At 28.0% G+C, this 16,708-nt stretch overlaps 6 protein-coding genes across 6 annotated transcripts; 1 reads left to right on the top strand and 5 right to left on the bottom strand.

The window, feature by feature from the left end:
- Positions 1-317: 317 nt before the first annotated feature.
- Positions 318-1,442, top strand: BN7_6035 (uncharacterized protein; the record flags this gene model as incomplete). The annotated part of the gene is made up of 1 exon (XM_011273433.1): positions 318-1,442. One exon carries the CDS (start codon positions 318-320, stop codon positions 1,440-1,442), a length of 1,125 nt encoding a protein of 374 aa, XP_011271735.1.
- A 268-nt stretch (positions 1,443-1,710) lies between these two features.
- Positions 1,711-2,826, bottom strand: BN7_6034 (C2H2-type zinc finger protein; the record flags this gene model as incomplete). The annotated part of the gene is made up of 1 exon (XM_011273432.1): positions 1,711-2,826. The coding sequence occupies one exon, from the start codon at positions 2,824-2,826 to the stop codon at positions 1,711-1,713; it is 1,116 nt and encodes a 371-aa protein (XP_011271734.1).
- Positions 2,827-5,794: 2,968 nt separating this feature from the next.
- BCK1 (mitogen-activated protein kinase kinase kinase BCK1) lies at positions 5,795-10,591 on the bottom strand (the record flags this gene model as incomplete). Its single annotated transcript, XM_011273431.1, has 1 exon — positions 5,795-10,591. One exon carries the CDS (start codon positions 10,589-10,591, stop codon positions 5,795-5,797), a length of 4,797 nt encoding a protein of 1,598 aa, XP_011271733.1.
- A 788-nt stretch (positions 10,592-11,379) lies between these two features.
- On the bottom strand, positions 11,380-11,931 carry MRPL49 (mitochondrial 54S ribosomal protein bL21m; the record flags this gene model as incomplete). Its single annotated transcript, XM_011273430.1, has 1 exon — positions 11,380-11,931. One exon carries the CDS (start codon positions 11,929-11,931, stop codon positions 11,380-11,382), a length of 552 nt encoding a protein of 183 aa, XP_011271732.1.
- Positions 11,932-12,211: 280 nt separating this feature from the next.
- On the bottom strand, positions 12,212-12,889 carry PHS1 (enoyl-CoA hydratase PHS1; the record flags this gene model as incomplete). The annotated part of the gene is made up of 1 exon (XM_011273429.1): positions 12,212-12,889. The coding sequence occupies one exon, from the start codon at positions 12,887-12,889 to the stop codon at positions 12,212-12,214; it is 678 nt and encodes a 225-aa protein (XP_011271731.1).
- A 446-nt stretch (positions 12,890-13,335) lies between these two features.
- On the bottom strand, positions 13,336-16,293 carry SAP185 (Sap185p; the record flags this gene model as incomplete). The annotated part of the gene is made up of 1 exon (XM_011273428.1): positions 13,336-16,293. One exon carries the CDS (start codon positions 16,291-16,293, stop codon positions 13,336-13,338), a length of 2,958 nt encoding a protein of 985 aa, XP_011271730.1.
- Positions 16,294-16,708: the final 415 nt, after the last annotated feature.

Genomic DNA, 16,708 nt, shown 5'->3' with positions numbered 1-16,708 from the left:
AAAGTTTAATTTTAGTTTAAAATTAAAATAATCTAATTCAGCTTTCAAATTTTTTTTATCCTTAAATGAAGTTTTTTTAGTATCATAATAACGAGAAGAACTTAAATATAATTTAAATGAATTAGCTAATAAGGTTTAACTAATTTAGCACAATTAATAGTTTCTCCGGATTATTTTTTTGCAAAACGGATTCGCGCATATCAGATAAGTAATATACCGATCACATTTTGATGTATGAAATTAAACATAGATTACTTTGTGATCAATTGAGTTCACAGCTCTCACAACAATTGCCACATATATATTCCCAGCTCAAAATGTCACATATAGTACTTGAAGAAGTTACAAACTTGGAAATATTAAAATTTGCATATAAAGCTCATTCTGAATCATGGAGTGGATTATTATCATCAGAACAATATATTGATAGAGAATTACAATTAAGATCTCAATCTAAACAATTACAAACTGATACATCACCATATGGATTATTTCTTTATATATTAAGAGACCTTCAAATCCCAAGTGAAAATGAAACTGATAATATAGTAACAACTGGAGAGGTATTAATTAGAAAATCTTGGAGAATTGATGGTGATGATGTTGAAAATTTAAAAATTGTTAATTCTGGAGTTATTGGTAACGTATTTACATTAAAAAATCATAGAGGAAAAGGATATGCTACTCAATTATTTCATAAATTGAATGAATTATTGGATGAAAAATTGGGTAAAGATGGTTATTCATTTCTTTATAGTGAAGTTGGTACTTATTATGAAAAATTTGGATTTAAAAATTTTAATATAAAGACTCATACAATTTCAATTAAAGATTACAAGATAGATGATGAACATTTATCCAATACTGAACCCTTAAAACTTCATAAATATAAAGATTTAATCAATTATCAAAAAGATAAACTAGAGAAATCATTCTTACAAAAAGCAAAAACTTTACCAAAAGATGAATCAATAATATCATTAATACCAAACGTTGATATCTATGATTGGATTAATGAAAAAGATCAATTAATATCTACAAAACTATTCCCAAATTCAAAAGTTGATAATTATGGTATCTTGGATTTAAAGACTAAAAATCATTTTATTTGGTTACATGATTTTTCATCTAAAAAGTTATATATTATTAAAAGTTTCATTAATGAAGAATCTAATGATATTGAGTCACTCAAAAATTTAGTATATGGTACAATCAAAGAAGCTCAATTATATGGAATTGAAAAAATTCATTTTTGGGATACTTCAATTGGACAAACTTTAAAATATCATGATCTTATTATTGAATGGTTTAAAACAGAATTTAATGATTCAAATATATCACTTTTTGAAGAAATCGATTCAATACCTGCAATTAGAATGAATGATGGTAAATCTGGATTGAAAATTCATTGGGAAAATAATGAAAAATGGTCTTGGTATTAAATTATATATGAATGATTATAATCTACAAATTAATAATATTTTTTTCCCCAAGAAAAATTGTATACATTTGATCTAAACAATTGAAAAATCAATAAACACCCCTATAATAAAACACATAACATAACCGATAAGTATCTAAAGAATAAAATAAAATAAAATCCAATAATAAAATAATCAAACTCAAAGAACTAAATCACTAAATTCATTAAAAAAACCCATTTCTTTCTTGTTCATAATCATACATTAGTTTCCATCACTTCGATTCATCTCAATGATGTTCATTTGAAGTTGATGATAATTGTGGTAAATCTAAACTTCTTAAACTTGGTAATGAAATATGACTACCATTTTGACCATTACTCAGTTCAGTAGCACCCAGCTTTGGACTTTGTAAAGGTGTACTTAAAGGAGTTTCATTAAGATGAAACATAGTTGGTGAATTTGGTCTTGATTTTTTTCTAATTGGTTCTTCAACAGTTGAATGCGAAGAATGATGATTTCTTGAAGGTGTGAAATTTGATGTAGTTATTGGAGTCATTCTTTTCAATGTTGAAAGAGCATTTAATGGATTTCCACCACCAGTTGCAGTATTCATTGAATATAATGAAGTTGATGAATTTGATTTTGACGACAGAGCACTTATATTTGTTGATGAATTATTATTTGATGAAAACAGAGAAGAAGTTTGGAATGAAGATGATGAATTTGATTTCAGAATCTTTGGTGGTGATTGAATATTTGGCAGGTGAATTTGTTTTGATTGGAAAAGTGAAGGTTGTTGTTGTGCTTGTGCTTGTTGTTGTGATTGAGATTGAATAGGTGCCATTTGAGTTTGAGCTTGTTGAGGTTGAGGTTGATAAATATGCTGAGTAGGTTGTGGTTGAGGTAATTGCTGTACAGTTGTTGGGAATTGTTGGATTGGTAATGTTTGAACTGGGATTGGAACTTGATGAATATAGAAATGAGGAACCTGTTGAACTGGGATTTGATTTGGTGGTTGATTTGGTAATTGTTGCATTTGAACACCAGGAGCACCAGCAGCAGCAAATTGTGGTTGATTTGGAGGTTGGACATAATAAGTAACTGGTTGATTCAAATTCTCATAACTATTACTTTTACCATTCTTCTTCAATCTTGTATTTGAATGAATTCTTGTGTGTCTAGTCAACTCATCTGATCTACTAAACTTCTTTGAACAAAAATTACACTGGAATGGTTTTTCACCTGTATGAATTCTCATATGTCTAGTTTGATGTTCCAATCTATGGAAGGCTTTTGTGCACACTGAACAGACATAAGGTCTAGTTGGATCGTTATTTGTAGCTGGGGAAATATTAGCATTAGCAGTGGAATCAGCAGCTTTGTTAACTGTGCCTTTGACCATTGTGTAGCAATAATTTGATGTTGTTTCCGTTGTTTTGCTGTTGTTTTAAAAAGCTGATGTTGAAGTTGCCGCTGTTGTCAAAGGTGTTTAATTTCATGAAAATGGACATTGATACCCTTTTATTCGATTTTGTATTTCTCAAAAACTTCGGAAAAACTTTTCCCATGGAAATGAGTCTGAAAGGCGGTTCGGGACACAGTGCAGTGTGGGACCGGAAAAAGTCCTGTGAAAAAGAAATTACCAAGCTGGTAGGTAGGCTTATAAAGTACTATACCACTAATAATAATAAAGAACAAGTGTACTACTACTTTCCCCCTAATATTGTCAGCTAATAATATAATAATATCTTCACTGCCACAGTGATCATTTTCCTCATTTTATCCGTATATTTTTCCAAGGATTTTAGACTGGTCTATTCGAACATCAAGAATTGGTTGGAACTACCCCATGGAGATGTAGATTATATCGTCATCCGAAATATTATTGAGCATATAGGATCGTACTACTCGTAGTTTAAGGATACAGGGGTTATATAAGAATAGAGAGCAGAAATAGACAGCGTTCGTAAGAATCAGGATTGATGGAATGATCAATGTCAAACATCTAAAATATTACATCTATATCTCTGTCTTAAATAAATGGTACTTAATGAGCATTTCATTTTTAAACCTTAAACCAGCTCCCCAAACAAAATCATGCAACTCCCACAAATTGCACAATCAATTTCTGAACACTAAACTCCTAAACCGCGCAAGTCCTACAAAAAAAAGAAACCTGATGAAACGGACCGATTTTCTTAGTCTGGGACTCGCACATTTATCTGTACTTCGGAAAAACTTCTTCAAGGTTTTACAAAACCTTAGAAAACGAAATTTGCGCCGATTCTGGGGAAAAATATTCGGCAAGACTCTGGGGGTTGTAAAATAGAAGGACTAGACCATATAACTCATTAAACTCATATAGCCTATAAATATATGTAACACGCAATAATATTAATAAATGACTGTAGTTCAAACTTTAAAGTACTAAACAACTACAGTATATCGTATAACCGTAGCCGATAGTACTTAACAACCGTCATAGACTATTCCAGATGACTATGCTCACGTTCTCCCACTAGCTTAGCGCTTACTGCTCAGGCTACAGATTGTCAACCTTTAGAAATTAACTAAGCGTGATCATTAATCTTTTTGCTATCTTGTGGTGGTGTGCGCCGCTATTTGCCTAGCTTATATCACAGAATCCAGATTCTTCATTGCTCTAGTTTCTAGAGTTTATTTTAAATTATTCACTCTCCTTTAATTTGTTTGTACTATATTTTATTTATAACCTGTGCTTGTAAGTTGTCAGGTGTAAATAGCGATCTACAATATAATAAGAAAAGTGAAAACCTTTTACCCACGTAATAGCATACAGGATATAAGTGGAAATTTGTGTTTAAGTGAAGATCTTTACCTTATAATTTTCATGTATGATTTGCTGGGGAACATCGAAAACGTCATCTACTATTAGTACACGGTACTTATACATACCATTTTTTTTTTAACAAATGAAAGGCATAATTTATTAAAGGTACGTGTTCAGCTGTAACCAATTACAATCCAAGGAAGCCAATATACCTAAAGGCTAATGTTTGTCTTTGATACACTGTGTAAAATATTGTATTTTAATAAAGTCGCTTATATACGTAAGTCATGGTGCGCCGCTACACTTATTTGTAGCATTACGAAAAGTGGACAGTCGACACTAAAAATAGGCGCTTCAACTTATTGATACACTTAAATTAAATTAGGTTCTAAGTTTCTTAGCCTCTAGGCAATACGAATTTTAATATAGGCTTTAATTAATTAGAGTTTCCATAGAAGAAATTACCAGGACGTCTTCGATCCTTCAAACCTTATAGATGTATCCGTGAAATTCCATAACCTGTAAAGTTTATTACGAAGTTTTGGAAGTTAACTCTAACTATAAATTTAATATGATGTAATGTTGTTCTAGAAAGAGTAAAAAGCATAAAGTCTACATATAAAGACAATTAAGTACACTGTAAGGTACCCATCTGGGGTATGGGGTATGGGGTATGTAGGTACTATCATAGGAGAAGTGCTGAAAACTTATAGAAGTTTAGAAAGACAACAAGTTTGCTTTTTACTTGAGGTCTAAAGTCTAAAGTTAAACCTCAAATCAAACAAATAAAGTAGATCTGCAACAACTTTAATTGATTCGGAAAATTCTCTCATTCGAAGCAAATATATACAACCAGCTATAACGTATACATGATGATCAGAACTTTAATATTATGATTAGCACTAAAGATCGCAAGCTTTATGAAGCGCTAGAAAAAATCCACATCAGAGCGCCGTAAACCATATAGGGACGTCTTCAATATACAATATAATATGGGTTGACAATATGCCTTGATTCTAAAACCGGTATAAATGGATCTTTTACCTCACCAGCATGAATTCCAGGTTTGAAAAATACCGATTATTTAACCGGCTCATGAAAATAGATTTACAATATACAGTCAAATAGAAAATGATGTCTTTTTTCATGGTTATAATCAGTCTAGAATCGATTCAATATTGTATGATTAAATTGATATTGGATCGTATGTTATATAAATTTCGAATATTTCAATACCTATCCTCACACAGTTTCGACCATCAATATGAAACTTCAAGAACATAAAAATGTTAAGAATATCATCAATGAAGCTTGGCCTAAAAATTAGTTGAGTACAATTTTACTCCACATAAAGGTAATGAATGGTGTGTGATATGTCATATTGTGTTTCTGTGTATTTAATTGTTGTATATCATTATAAATGGCTATTCGAACCGGTTATTACTTTAATTATACAATAAATATAAATGTCATTTATTAACGAACCATTGAAATTTCTATCTATATGATTTCATAATGATCAAATTGGTTCATATGTTTTTTTATATACAACTCTATGATTTCATAACGTTATTTTTTTTTCATTAGCTTTAATTAATTGTGATAATCTTGTTGAATTAAATGTAAAATTTTCATCAACATTACAAAAAGAATCAATGGTTAATTCTTGAGCTGTTGGTCTTTTATTTGCATCAATTGCAAAACAATTATCCAAAAATTTTTGTCCATCTTTTGAAACATTTGGTAAAACATCATCAGGAATTGGTGGTGCACTTTTTGATTTACCAATTTTAAACATTGCAGATATTGCTTCTAAATTTGACCATGGTCTACGACCTGCAAACATTTCCAGTACAACACAACCTAATGACCAAATATCAACTTTTGCACTATAACCTTCTCTACTATCAACAACTTCTGGTGCCATCCAAAAAATAGTACCTTGCATTGACATTGCAGCATCATTTGCATAAATATCATTTGATTTTTTAGAAATACCAAAATCTGAAATTTTACATACACCATCAAGATCTAATAATAAATTATCAGCTTTCATATCACGATGTAATATACCACGAGAATGTAAATATGATAAACCTTTTAAAACTTGTGAAGTTAAAAATCTAATTAATGGTTCTTCAAATTTACCATAGAGTCTTAAACATGAAGCAATTGAACCACCTGCAACATATTCTAAGAATAAATTATATTCTTTTTCAGTTTGTTCAAAACCTAAATATTGAACAATATTTAAATGATCTAAATCTTTTAAAGTTTCAACTTCAGATTTCATTGCTTCAATAACTTCAGAAATTTTATTATTACCTTCTGAATAATTTTTTGGTTTTAAAACTTGTTTAACTGCAATCATTTCACCAGTTGTTACATTTAATGCTAAATAAACATTACCAAATGTTCCCTTCCCAATTAAATCACCTCGAATCCAACTAAATTGTTTAAATTCACCCCTTGAACTTCTTAATTTACTTAAATATTGAGTTTGATTTGGTTTAACTTCAATAACTTTTTTCCCCCACATTTTAGTACTTTGTCTTCTAACTAGAGTTGAATTATTAGAATTATTATTTGTATTATTATTTGAAATATTTTGATGAATTGTCCTTCTTATAGATTCTCTTTTTCTTGCTTCACCAGCTTCTCTTGCAACAGCTCTAATAGTTTTAACTCTATGAGGTTTAGCTAGTTTTTCAATACCATCTTCATCAAATGAAGTACTACTTATAACCCTTTTAGTAAACTGATCAGATCCATTATTGGAGAATTTCTTCTTTACTTCAACATTTGGTGAAGTTGGTGGTGTAACATCAACAACTGGTTGATCTAAATTTGCATTAGGGAAAAATTTTTCTAAATTATCATAAAGAACTTCAGGTGCAGGTCTAACAACCATTTTAGAAATTTCAGGTGTTTCAGGTGTTTCAATTTGTTCAACATCATTAGGTTTATCATCATGATCATTATTATTATTAGCTTCATTTTTTTCAAGATCAGTTGGAGCTTTTGCCCAAAAATCATCATCTGAATCATCATCACTTGTTTCATCGTCCAATGTAGGAGCATCATCAAATGATATAACATTTTCTTGAAATTTATCTCTTGCATTTTGAGAAAATTTTCTTGTTATTGATCTTTTTATAGTATTATTTCTATTCCTCAAAATACTTGATTTTCTTGATATATTATTACCATCATTAGCTCTAGATATTGTAGTTTTTGATCTTTCAAGTTCATTTCCTCCTTCTTGTTTTTGCTTTTGTTTCTCCAATTCTTGATCAAATTCAAATACTTTTCTTGAAGCAGGTGAAATACTATCAGAACTTCCTTTATAAGGTTCAGGAACTAAAGTATTACTTGAACCAGGTGTATAAGAAGCAATATAAGTTCCTTCATTACTAACAGATTCTTTAACAGGGGTTAATAAAGATTTTTCATTATATTTTGATGATTGTTTTCTTAATAGTGGAGGTGGAGGTGCACTTCTTTTAGCAATAAAACTATTTTGTGGTCTTGCAAATGGTGATTCTCTTCTTTTATCAAAATTAATTTCAGGTCTTTCTTTTGGTCTTATAACTCTAAATGAACTTTTTTCATCATTTGTTCCAGGGTTTGATGTTTGATTAATTGATGATTTAGGTTGTGGTAAATTTGAAGTACTTAATGATTGAAGATTTCTTGATAAAGGTGGTGGATTTATAATAATTGGTGGAGATCTTGGATTTATATTTGAAATTGGTGGAGTAATTCTTGTGTTCAATGATTTTGATGAAGATAATCCCGCATTACCACCATTATTACTATTTGGTGAAGTTGAAGAATTTGTTGTAGTAAAATTTTTAAAATTTAAATAATCAACTTCTCCCGAAGGTTTATTTGAACTAATATCATAAAAATGTTGAGGAGTATTTGGATATAATTTATCTTCACCTTTTGTTTCAAATGATTGAGAATCTGAAAGACTTGTATTTGATATAGAAGTTGAATTTGTTATTGTGGAAGTTAAATTATTATAATCAATTGGTGAAATAAATAATTTTATTGAACAATTATTAAAATTTTTTTGAATAATTTCATTTAATGTTAAATCATCTAATGCTTCACCTTGAGTGGAACCAAATTCTGTTAAATGAATTGAAGCATCAATACAATTTGGATCAATTTTTTTAAATAAATGAGATTTTAAACTTGTTAAATCATTAATATCACCAATATTTATAGGTTGGAAAAATTCATTATCTTTTGTAATTAATATATATTTATCAGAATTTTTATTATTTGGAATTGGTAAAAATTGTCTATCAATAATTAAAGGTTTAAAATTTAATGTATCATTTGATTTTTTCTGTTCAAGTTTTGATTTTTGTTGTTGTTGTTGATCATGTTGTTGTTGAAGATCCACTGCACTCATTGATATTGGACTTACAGGAGATTGTGTACCTTTTCTTAAAATTGGTTCTTTACTTTTAGATCTATCATTTCTTAATCTAAATTTACTTAATAAACCTTTTGATTCATTATTATCATTTTTAGAAATAATACTTGATCTTTTATTATCATAATCTTTGTTAAAATTTTGTAAATCAATATTATTATCTTTATCTTTTGATGATGAAGTAGTTCCAGTTGTTCCTGATGTTGTATTATTCCCAGAATTTGGTAAAATTGAACTAAATAATGAAGATTCAGATGAACTTGATTTTTGATGTCTTCTGAAAAAGCCATGACCATGATGTGAATGATTTGAAAAAGCTGGTGAAACAGGTGAATAATTTGATGACCACATATTTTTTGATGAGTGTTCATAAGTTGAAACAGGTCTTCTTTTAGTATTAACTCTTGTTAATCTTTGTTGTGGATGTAATGGAGGTGGATTATTTGCAGGATTCATTGGTGGATTAAAACGAGAATCTTGAGAAACTTGTTGTGAAACAACTTGTTGTTGTTGTTGTTGTGGTATTGGTGGGACTGAAGGTATTTGAGGATCTTGTAGGTTATTTGAAGGTATAAATAATTGTGGAGCTGAAATTGTTGGAACTAATCGATCATTATCTTGTAATGAATTAATATCATCATTGTCATCATTATTTTTGAAATTTAATTCACCAATAGAATTTGCAGGACTTGATTTTAAACTATCAAAAGAAGGAGAAGAAGAATTAAAACTATTATTATCATTGTTTGGAATTGGTTCAATTGTATTTGTAAAAGTGGAATATAAAGGAGATGAAGTATTTATTGTAGTTCCACTTGAAGATAAAGGTTTATCTAAGGTTTTCCTTAATAAATGAATAAACCTTGATTGTGTAGAGTCATTAGAAGTTGATAATTCTTTTTTTAAATTTTTTAAGTTTTGATAATTTGTCATTGATAAAAATTTTGAACCTATAATATCATGTTTTATGAAAGTATTTGACCAAGTTTCATTAAATTGATGTAATTCTAACCAATATACGACTCTTTCTATAGTCCATTCATTTGGATTATTAACAGCCCAAGAAATTGAAGAATTTCTACTATGAGGAGATTCTTTCGGTATTATCGAACTTCTTTTAGTTTGTTGATTGAAATTTTTGATATTTGACGAAGGGCTATCAGGATAAGAAGCTGGACTTGTGTTGAAGAAGCTGAATTGATTAATTGAACTATTTGTTGAATCATTATAAAGTTCATTAGTAGTGCTAATATTGGTATTGATATTGGTATTATTGATATGTGAATTGAAACTTGTATTTGGGGTTGAAGTTTGAATAGTCAATGGAGGTTTAGGGGACGTTGAACGTGATCGTACCTTGGGTAAAGATAATTGTGAAGGTGTAGTTAATTGATCATTATTTATGAAATTTGTTGAATTATTTGCAGTGACAAAACTTGAAGAATTTGCAGTTGTTTGATTTTGTAATTGAGATTGATTTTGGAAACCTGAAAAGGAAGATTGATCCATAGAGGTATCTATTGGTGTTGTATTGTTATAATTTGTATGATATGTTGGTTCAGAATTTGTAGATATGATTCTTTTATGATGTTTTTGATTTATTGGACTTGGACCTCTTGTTATTGATTCAAAACTAAATTTAGACGCGTCACCTTCACTATTGAAAGAACGATCAGCAGCAGAGGAAGCAACAGCAGCATTTGGTTTTTCAAATGATTCAAATGATTTTATACTTGAAGAAGAATATTTTCTTGCCTTTTCAGCTGGTAAATAAGGATTAATTTTATCTTTTGTAATTTGAGAATTGATATGATTTGTATTATTGATATAAGGTACAGAATCAATCAAAAAGTCTGGAATTTTGTCACTGGCTCTTCTTGAGTCCTGGTTGTACCTGTCACCAGCCATAGTTAGCAAATATCCAGCACCTGTGTAGCTTTTAGCAGTCTTTCTGATGGTTTTTTGATTGTGTCTTTTAGTGATATTTTGTTTTTGTTTACTGTTTTGACCAGGTAATAAAATCCAATTGATTCTGGCAACAAACGATTAACAGATCAACGGAAAAAGTGAGCAGAAGATTGGAAGAACTGAAGGTTTATATATTATGAAGTCAGTTGATTTGAAAAGAGACTCTTTGACTTAAATGAGAATACTTTTACTGAAAATAAACTACTTTTATGAATATTTTTGTATATTTAATAGTAAAAGGTATAACCAATATCCGGTTAAGCCAACACCAATTCTTTTCACGTAGTTTCAAGTCTTTAGTTTTTGTTGGATACAACCATGAATATTTTGAAAAGTGATCTTTCATGTGGACGACATATCTATGATAATCTAGGATATGTTTCTTCCAGTAAGAGGGTATGAATTAGAGAGCCTTTCTGTGTTGATAGTGTTCTTTTGAAACTGTCTGAATATTCAGTGTATTGGAAAGTCTGTGTTGATACCAGTACTTCATACATTATGGATTTATTCAATCATTATACCAAAGCATAGTGATATTATATTCATACCATTCTTTTAAAGTTTAATTCATTGGTCACTTAAGAGATAGATGATTACTTTTTAAGCATTTGGTATATGATTTTTTTCTTAAAATATACATTTTGAACCCTTTCAAAGCTTATGTAGTACTACAATATTCATATTATTTACAAGATATATATATATTGGACTAATTACTAGTTTTAAATCTATTTCAATTCAATTTCTGTAACTCTAACTAAAGTTTTGTGAGGTTTACTTATAGCATGACGAACTCTTCTATTTCTTCTTTTGGTAACTTCCGTTATTCTCATTGGCATCTTGGTTTTTTCAATAACAACACCTTTAACACTAATTAAATTAGTATCAATTGGATCATCATTTAATGTGAAATTACGACTACCAACACATGAAACATCTGTAAAATTTAAAATATCACCAACTTCTGCAGTTTTTAAATGATATGGTAATGTCATTATATCACCTTTTGTAACTAAAAATGGATTTGAATGAACTTTAACAATAGCATATAATTCATTAGATAATTTTAAAGGCCATAATGAATCTTGTGATACTGATGATGATGATTCTTTAATTTCTTGATTGAAAATTGGTGTTGTTGTTGTGGTATTTGATGCATTTTGATTAAATAAAATTGATGAATTGTTGAAAAAACGTGTAGAGACTGGTTTTGTGAATGATTTTCCCACTAAAGGTTGTCTTATGGAGCTTCTTAGAGCTGATCTAAAGAGACTGTTCATTATGATGATAATATGACTATGAAATATCTTTGTCTATTCAATATTTCATGATTTTCCACTTAATTTTATAAATTTTCAATGTTTTTTTCCCAACCAAGTATAATTTTGAAAAATCGAGAAAAAATCGAGGAAATGTCCTAATCGGGTAGTATTCCGAATCGGGAAGACACACTATTATATTATAATTTACAAAAACATAATTTTAATTATTTGCCTATATTTATATTTTGAATATAAATTATTTAATATTCTATCACTTTTATTTACAAGTATTATATTCTTAATTTTCCTTTTTTTCATTTAAAGATCTTAATGCTCTTTTTCTTTGTTTTAACATATGAGTAAATAATGTATAAAATCCAGGTACATAAACACCAATAATTATAATTAATAACCATTTATACCAAGCACCAACAACTAATTTAGCTTCATTTAATGATAAGATAATCATAGATATTTCACTTGCAACACCACTTGGATAAAGTATAAAAAATAAATTATATCTTAATAAAGTTAAAATTTTTGCAGGTTTACCATTTGTTGAAATATTTTGTGCATAATATAAATATCTAATAATTTCAGTAATTGACCATGATAATGATAATGTAATATAACTCCAATGTGAATTTGCTGGTGAATTTGGTAAAATTTGGAAAATTCCATAAACAACTAATAATCTTGAAGAAACTTGTGATAATGTAGTTAAAATTGGTGATTTAACAATACCAACAGCAGAATTATAAACTTCAACTAATGCTAATGTCTGAATTACTGTAGTTATTCTATTGGTTTTTTCAAATAATAATGGTTGACCTAAAAATAATGATAAAAAAATTGTATTAAATAAAACAATACTCCATAATGAAGCTGATGCTTGATTATATAAAACTAACCATCCTTGAGTTTTTTGTTTTTTTGAATCTTTGGAATCAACCTTAGCTTTGACTTCTGCAGACATTTTTATTGATCAATGGCAATTTGAAAGGTATGTAAACTGATCAAAAGTTTGAAATATTTCAATTTGATTTCTCCTTTTCGTTCAAAAACATTTTTGTTGGATTCTCCGGTAAAATAAATTATTTGATTCGCGAATTAATAATTTAACCGTGATTTATATAACAATTTATATTTAATCAACTACAATTCAAGTAATCTATATGCTACAATGTATATTATTGATATTTTACTTAAATGGTCTATAATATGGACGAAAACTGGAAACGAAATGGTATGAAATGATATGAAATTATATGAAATGATATATGATACATGAAATTTTAAACAGAAATGAAATAACAAAACAAAGATTGATGATAAGAATCAAAAAACAGCAGCATCATGAAAACAAAAAGACATTTATCGTTAAAGATGAAAATTGTTTATAGTTTATAGTTTATTTTTTGGTTATTGATTATTCTTCATATAACTTGCAACATTAATTAATCGATCTTGTTCATCTTCATCCCAATTTAATTCACCTTTACTTCTACTTCTTGTTAATCCATAACCAACTTCACCATCATCTTTTTCTTGCTCTTCATCTTCATCATCATCATCATCTTGATCATCTTCATCTTCTTTATAACTATCTCTAAATAATTTATTACGTTCATCATCTTCAAAATTTTCATCATCATCTTCTTCATCATCATCTGCAAATCTTGGAGGTTCTCTATCATCATCTCTTGAAGTTAACATATTTGAATATAATGGATGATCTTTTTTAATATAAGATTGTCCATCATCATTTGGATCTTCATAATCATCATCATCATTCATAGACATTGCATTTGAATTATAAACTTGTTGATTATTCCATCCAACAAGATCATCATCTTCTTCATCTTCATCTGATGATCCAAATTTATCTGGTAAATCATTTGTTAATTGTTGTGACATATATCTTGAAAATTGATCACCTGAATCTTCATTTTTATTTTGATTTCCTTCTTCATCTTCTTCATCATCATCAATATCATCTCTTCCAGAAATATGATAATCATCATCAACTTCTCCAGGTATAACTCCTTGTTGATTTTGTTCATTTTGATCTTGTTCATTATCATCAACAGTTTGATTTGGATCTTCTGGTTCTAAATTACCACCTAATAATGCATTATATTTTTCTCTTGTATCAACTAAAGTTTCTGTAACATATATAGTCCATTCTTGAGTTGAAACTGCATCATAAATAATTTGATGTATTGTATTTGGTGGATATAATGCAGTAAATTTAACAACTTCTTCAGCAATTAAAGTTAAATGACCCATATAACCTAATCTTAATCCATTATTAATTTCATATTGTTCACAATTTAATTGTCCATCAATTATGGCTTTAGTGATTTCTCCACGACCAAATAAATCAATTGATAAATATTTATTATAACCAATATCCATTGAACCATTTAAAATTTGTTGAACAATATCAAAAACAACATTATGTAAAAAATTATTCCAAGGGAATTTGAAAAACATTTGTAAAATTGTTAAAATAACTTGATTATCAGCCAATGCAATTTTTAATTGATCACCAATAACTGGATCTTTACGAATTATTAATTCATTTTCATCATATTGAATTTCTAAAGTTGTATCAACATCTGAATCTGGTTCTGATTGAATTTCTAAACTTGGTTTTTTTTCAGATTTATTACTTTCAATAGATTTAATTGATTTTATATCTTCCTTTTTATCAGATTTTTCTTCATCATCATCAACTTCTTCATCTTTTTGTTGATCATCATCATTTTTGGTTTCATCAGATATATTTAAATTATCAATGACTTTTGAAGCTTCATGATCAGAATCATCTTCATCATCTTCAACTTTTTCATTTAAATTTTCATCATTTGGGAAATTTTCATCTTGTTCATGTTGTTCTTCTAATTTTTCCAATGTAATGATTCGTTCTCTTTCTAAATCACGTTCTAAAACAATATCTTCACCTTTTTCATCATTTAATAATCCCATATTTGAACAATGTAATAATTCTGCAATTAATTCACAAACTTTAAATCTTTCAAAACCTAAAGGTTCAATTGAACCAAATGGAGTTTCCATTTCTTTTAATTTAGTTTTTTGTAAAATTTTAGCAAATTTTGGAATATTTTCACTGAAAACTTTAATTAAATGACCTAAATAAATTGAATCTCTTGAAGTTGGAGGATGTGATTCAATTGTAATATATAATATTGGTACAAAATCATAATCTGAATTGTTTTTTCTAATGATTTCAATTATTATACCAACACCATTTGCTAAACTTGTACCACCTAAAAGCATTAAATTACATAATTTTCTCATGATTTTTTCAGAAACTAATTCTCTTGTTAATTCATTTGGTCCAATTGTTGTATTATCAGTATTTGAATTTGCACTTATTGTAACAAAAGCTTTTATAAAATCTCCTGCAGCAGATTGAACAGATTGATTAACATTTGGTTTTAAAAATGAAATTAATTTTTCAATTAAATTTTGTTCTTTTAATAAATCAATTATACCAGTTGGAGAATCAGGTTTATCAGTACTTATAACTTTTAATAAAAAATCCATTAATGGAGGATTATCAATATGTCTTAAGAATCTATCAACTAAAGTTTCTTGATTTAATAAAAAATTTAACATTTCATCAATTTTTAAATCTAATAATCTTTCATTAATCTTCATAAAATAAGTTGATAAATTCATTGATAATGAAGAAGATCTATCTAATATACTCCATAATTTTGATAATAAATCATGATTATCCATTATTGAATCAGTTAATGACCAAGCATCTGCACCTAATATTTCAGCAGCAACTTGAGTTCTTCTTGAATGAATTTCTTGAATAGTTTCAGGTTGATCAAAATTTTGTAAATCATCAGAATCAGAATCAGAATTTGATGAATTTATTGATTTATATTGTTCTTCATTATCGTTATTATTTTGTTCTTCTTTTTCTTCTTTTTGTTCTTGTTGTTCATCATTATCTTCGTTATTATTTTGTTGATGTTTTGCTAATAAATCATCTTCTTCAGTGATTATATATTGAATCAATTGTTCAATGACTTCTCTTTGTCTTAAATATTCAATTAATTTAATATTTGATTGAGCTAATTCTTCTATAATATCTTGTTCATCTAATAATTCATCTAAAATTTCTAAATTTGGAGCAAAATTTTGTTCATCATCATCGTCATCATCATCATAATTATTTTGATTTAAAGAATCATCTCTTGATTCATCTGAACTAAATGAATTTTTCCTCTGATTTGAATTTCCTGATGGAATTCTTTCAATAAATCCATTATCTAATAAATTATTTATTGTAGAAACTTCATTAAAATTATTATTAAATCTCCAAAATGATCCAGACATTTTGTGTATATTATTTATATGTTATTATTATAATGCTTTTTGAGGGGGTATAATGAATGTAATTTATAAAAAATTGAATATGCAAAACAAGTATATTTAACTTCCAGCTTGAATCAAATGTATGAATGGAGTTAATTTAAAATTGAGTAAATAACAATTGTAAACTTGATAAATAACAACAATAAAGAATCTTTGATCACTTTAAACACAATAAATCAATGAATATTGTTCTCCCAATATAATACCAACGGATATGATATGATAATTAATAATCCTTCAAAACTCACACAACAAAGTATGAATATCAACTAGTAAACCAAACTTATTCAAACAACTAACAAATAATCCAATGATTCCAGTCACTTTTATGATATTATCACCCTTCTTTCTTACTTAAAATCAAGAATTCTCAATG

The sequence above is a fragment of the Wickerhamomyces ciferrii genome, contig 00245, assembly GCF_000313485.1.
Source record: "Wickerhamomyces ciferrii WGS project CAIF00000000 data, strain NRRL Y-1031 F-60-10, contig 00245, whole genome shotgun sequence".
NCBI lineage: Eukaryota > Fungi > Ascomycota > Saccharomycetes > Phaffomycetales > Wickerhamomycetaceae > Hansenula > Hansenula ciferrii.
Note: the sequence above shows the minus strand (reverse complement) of the source record. Positions and strands in the feature narration are given on the sequence as shown.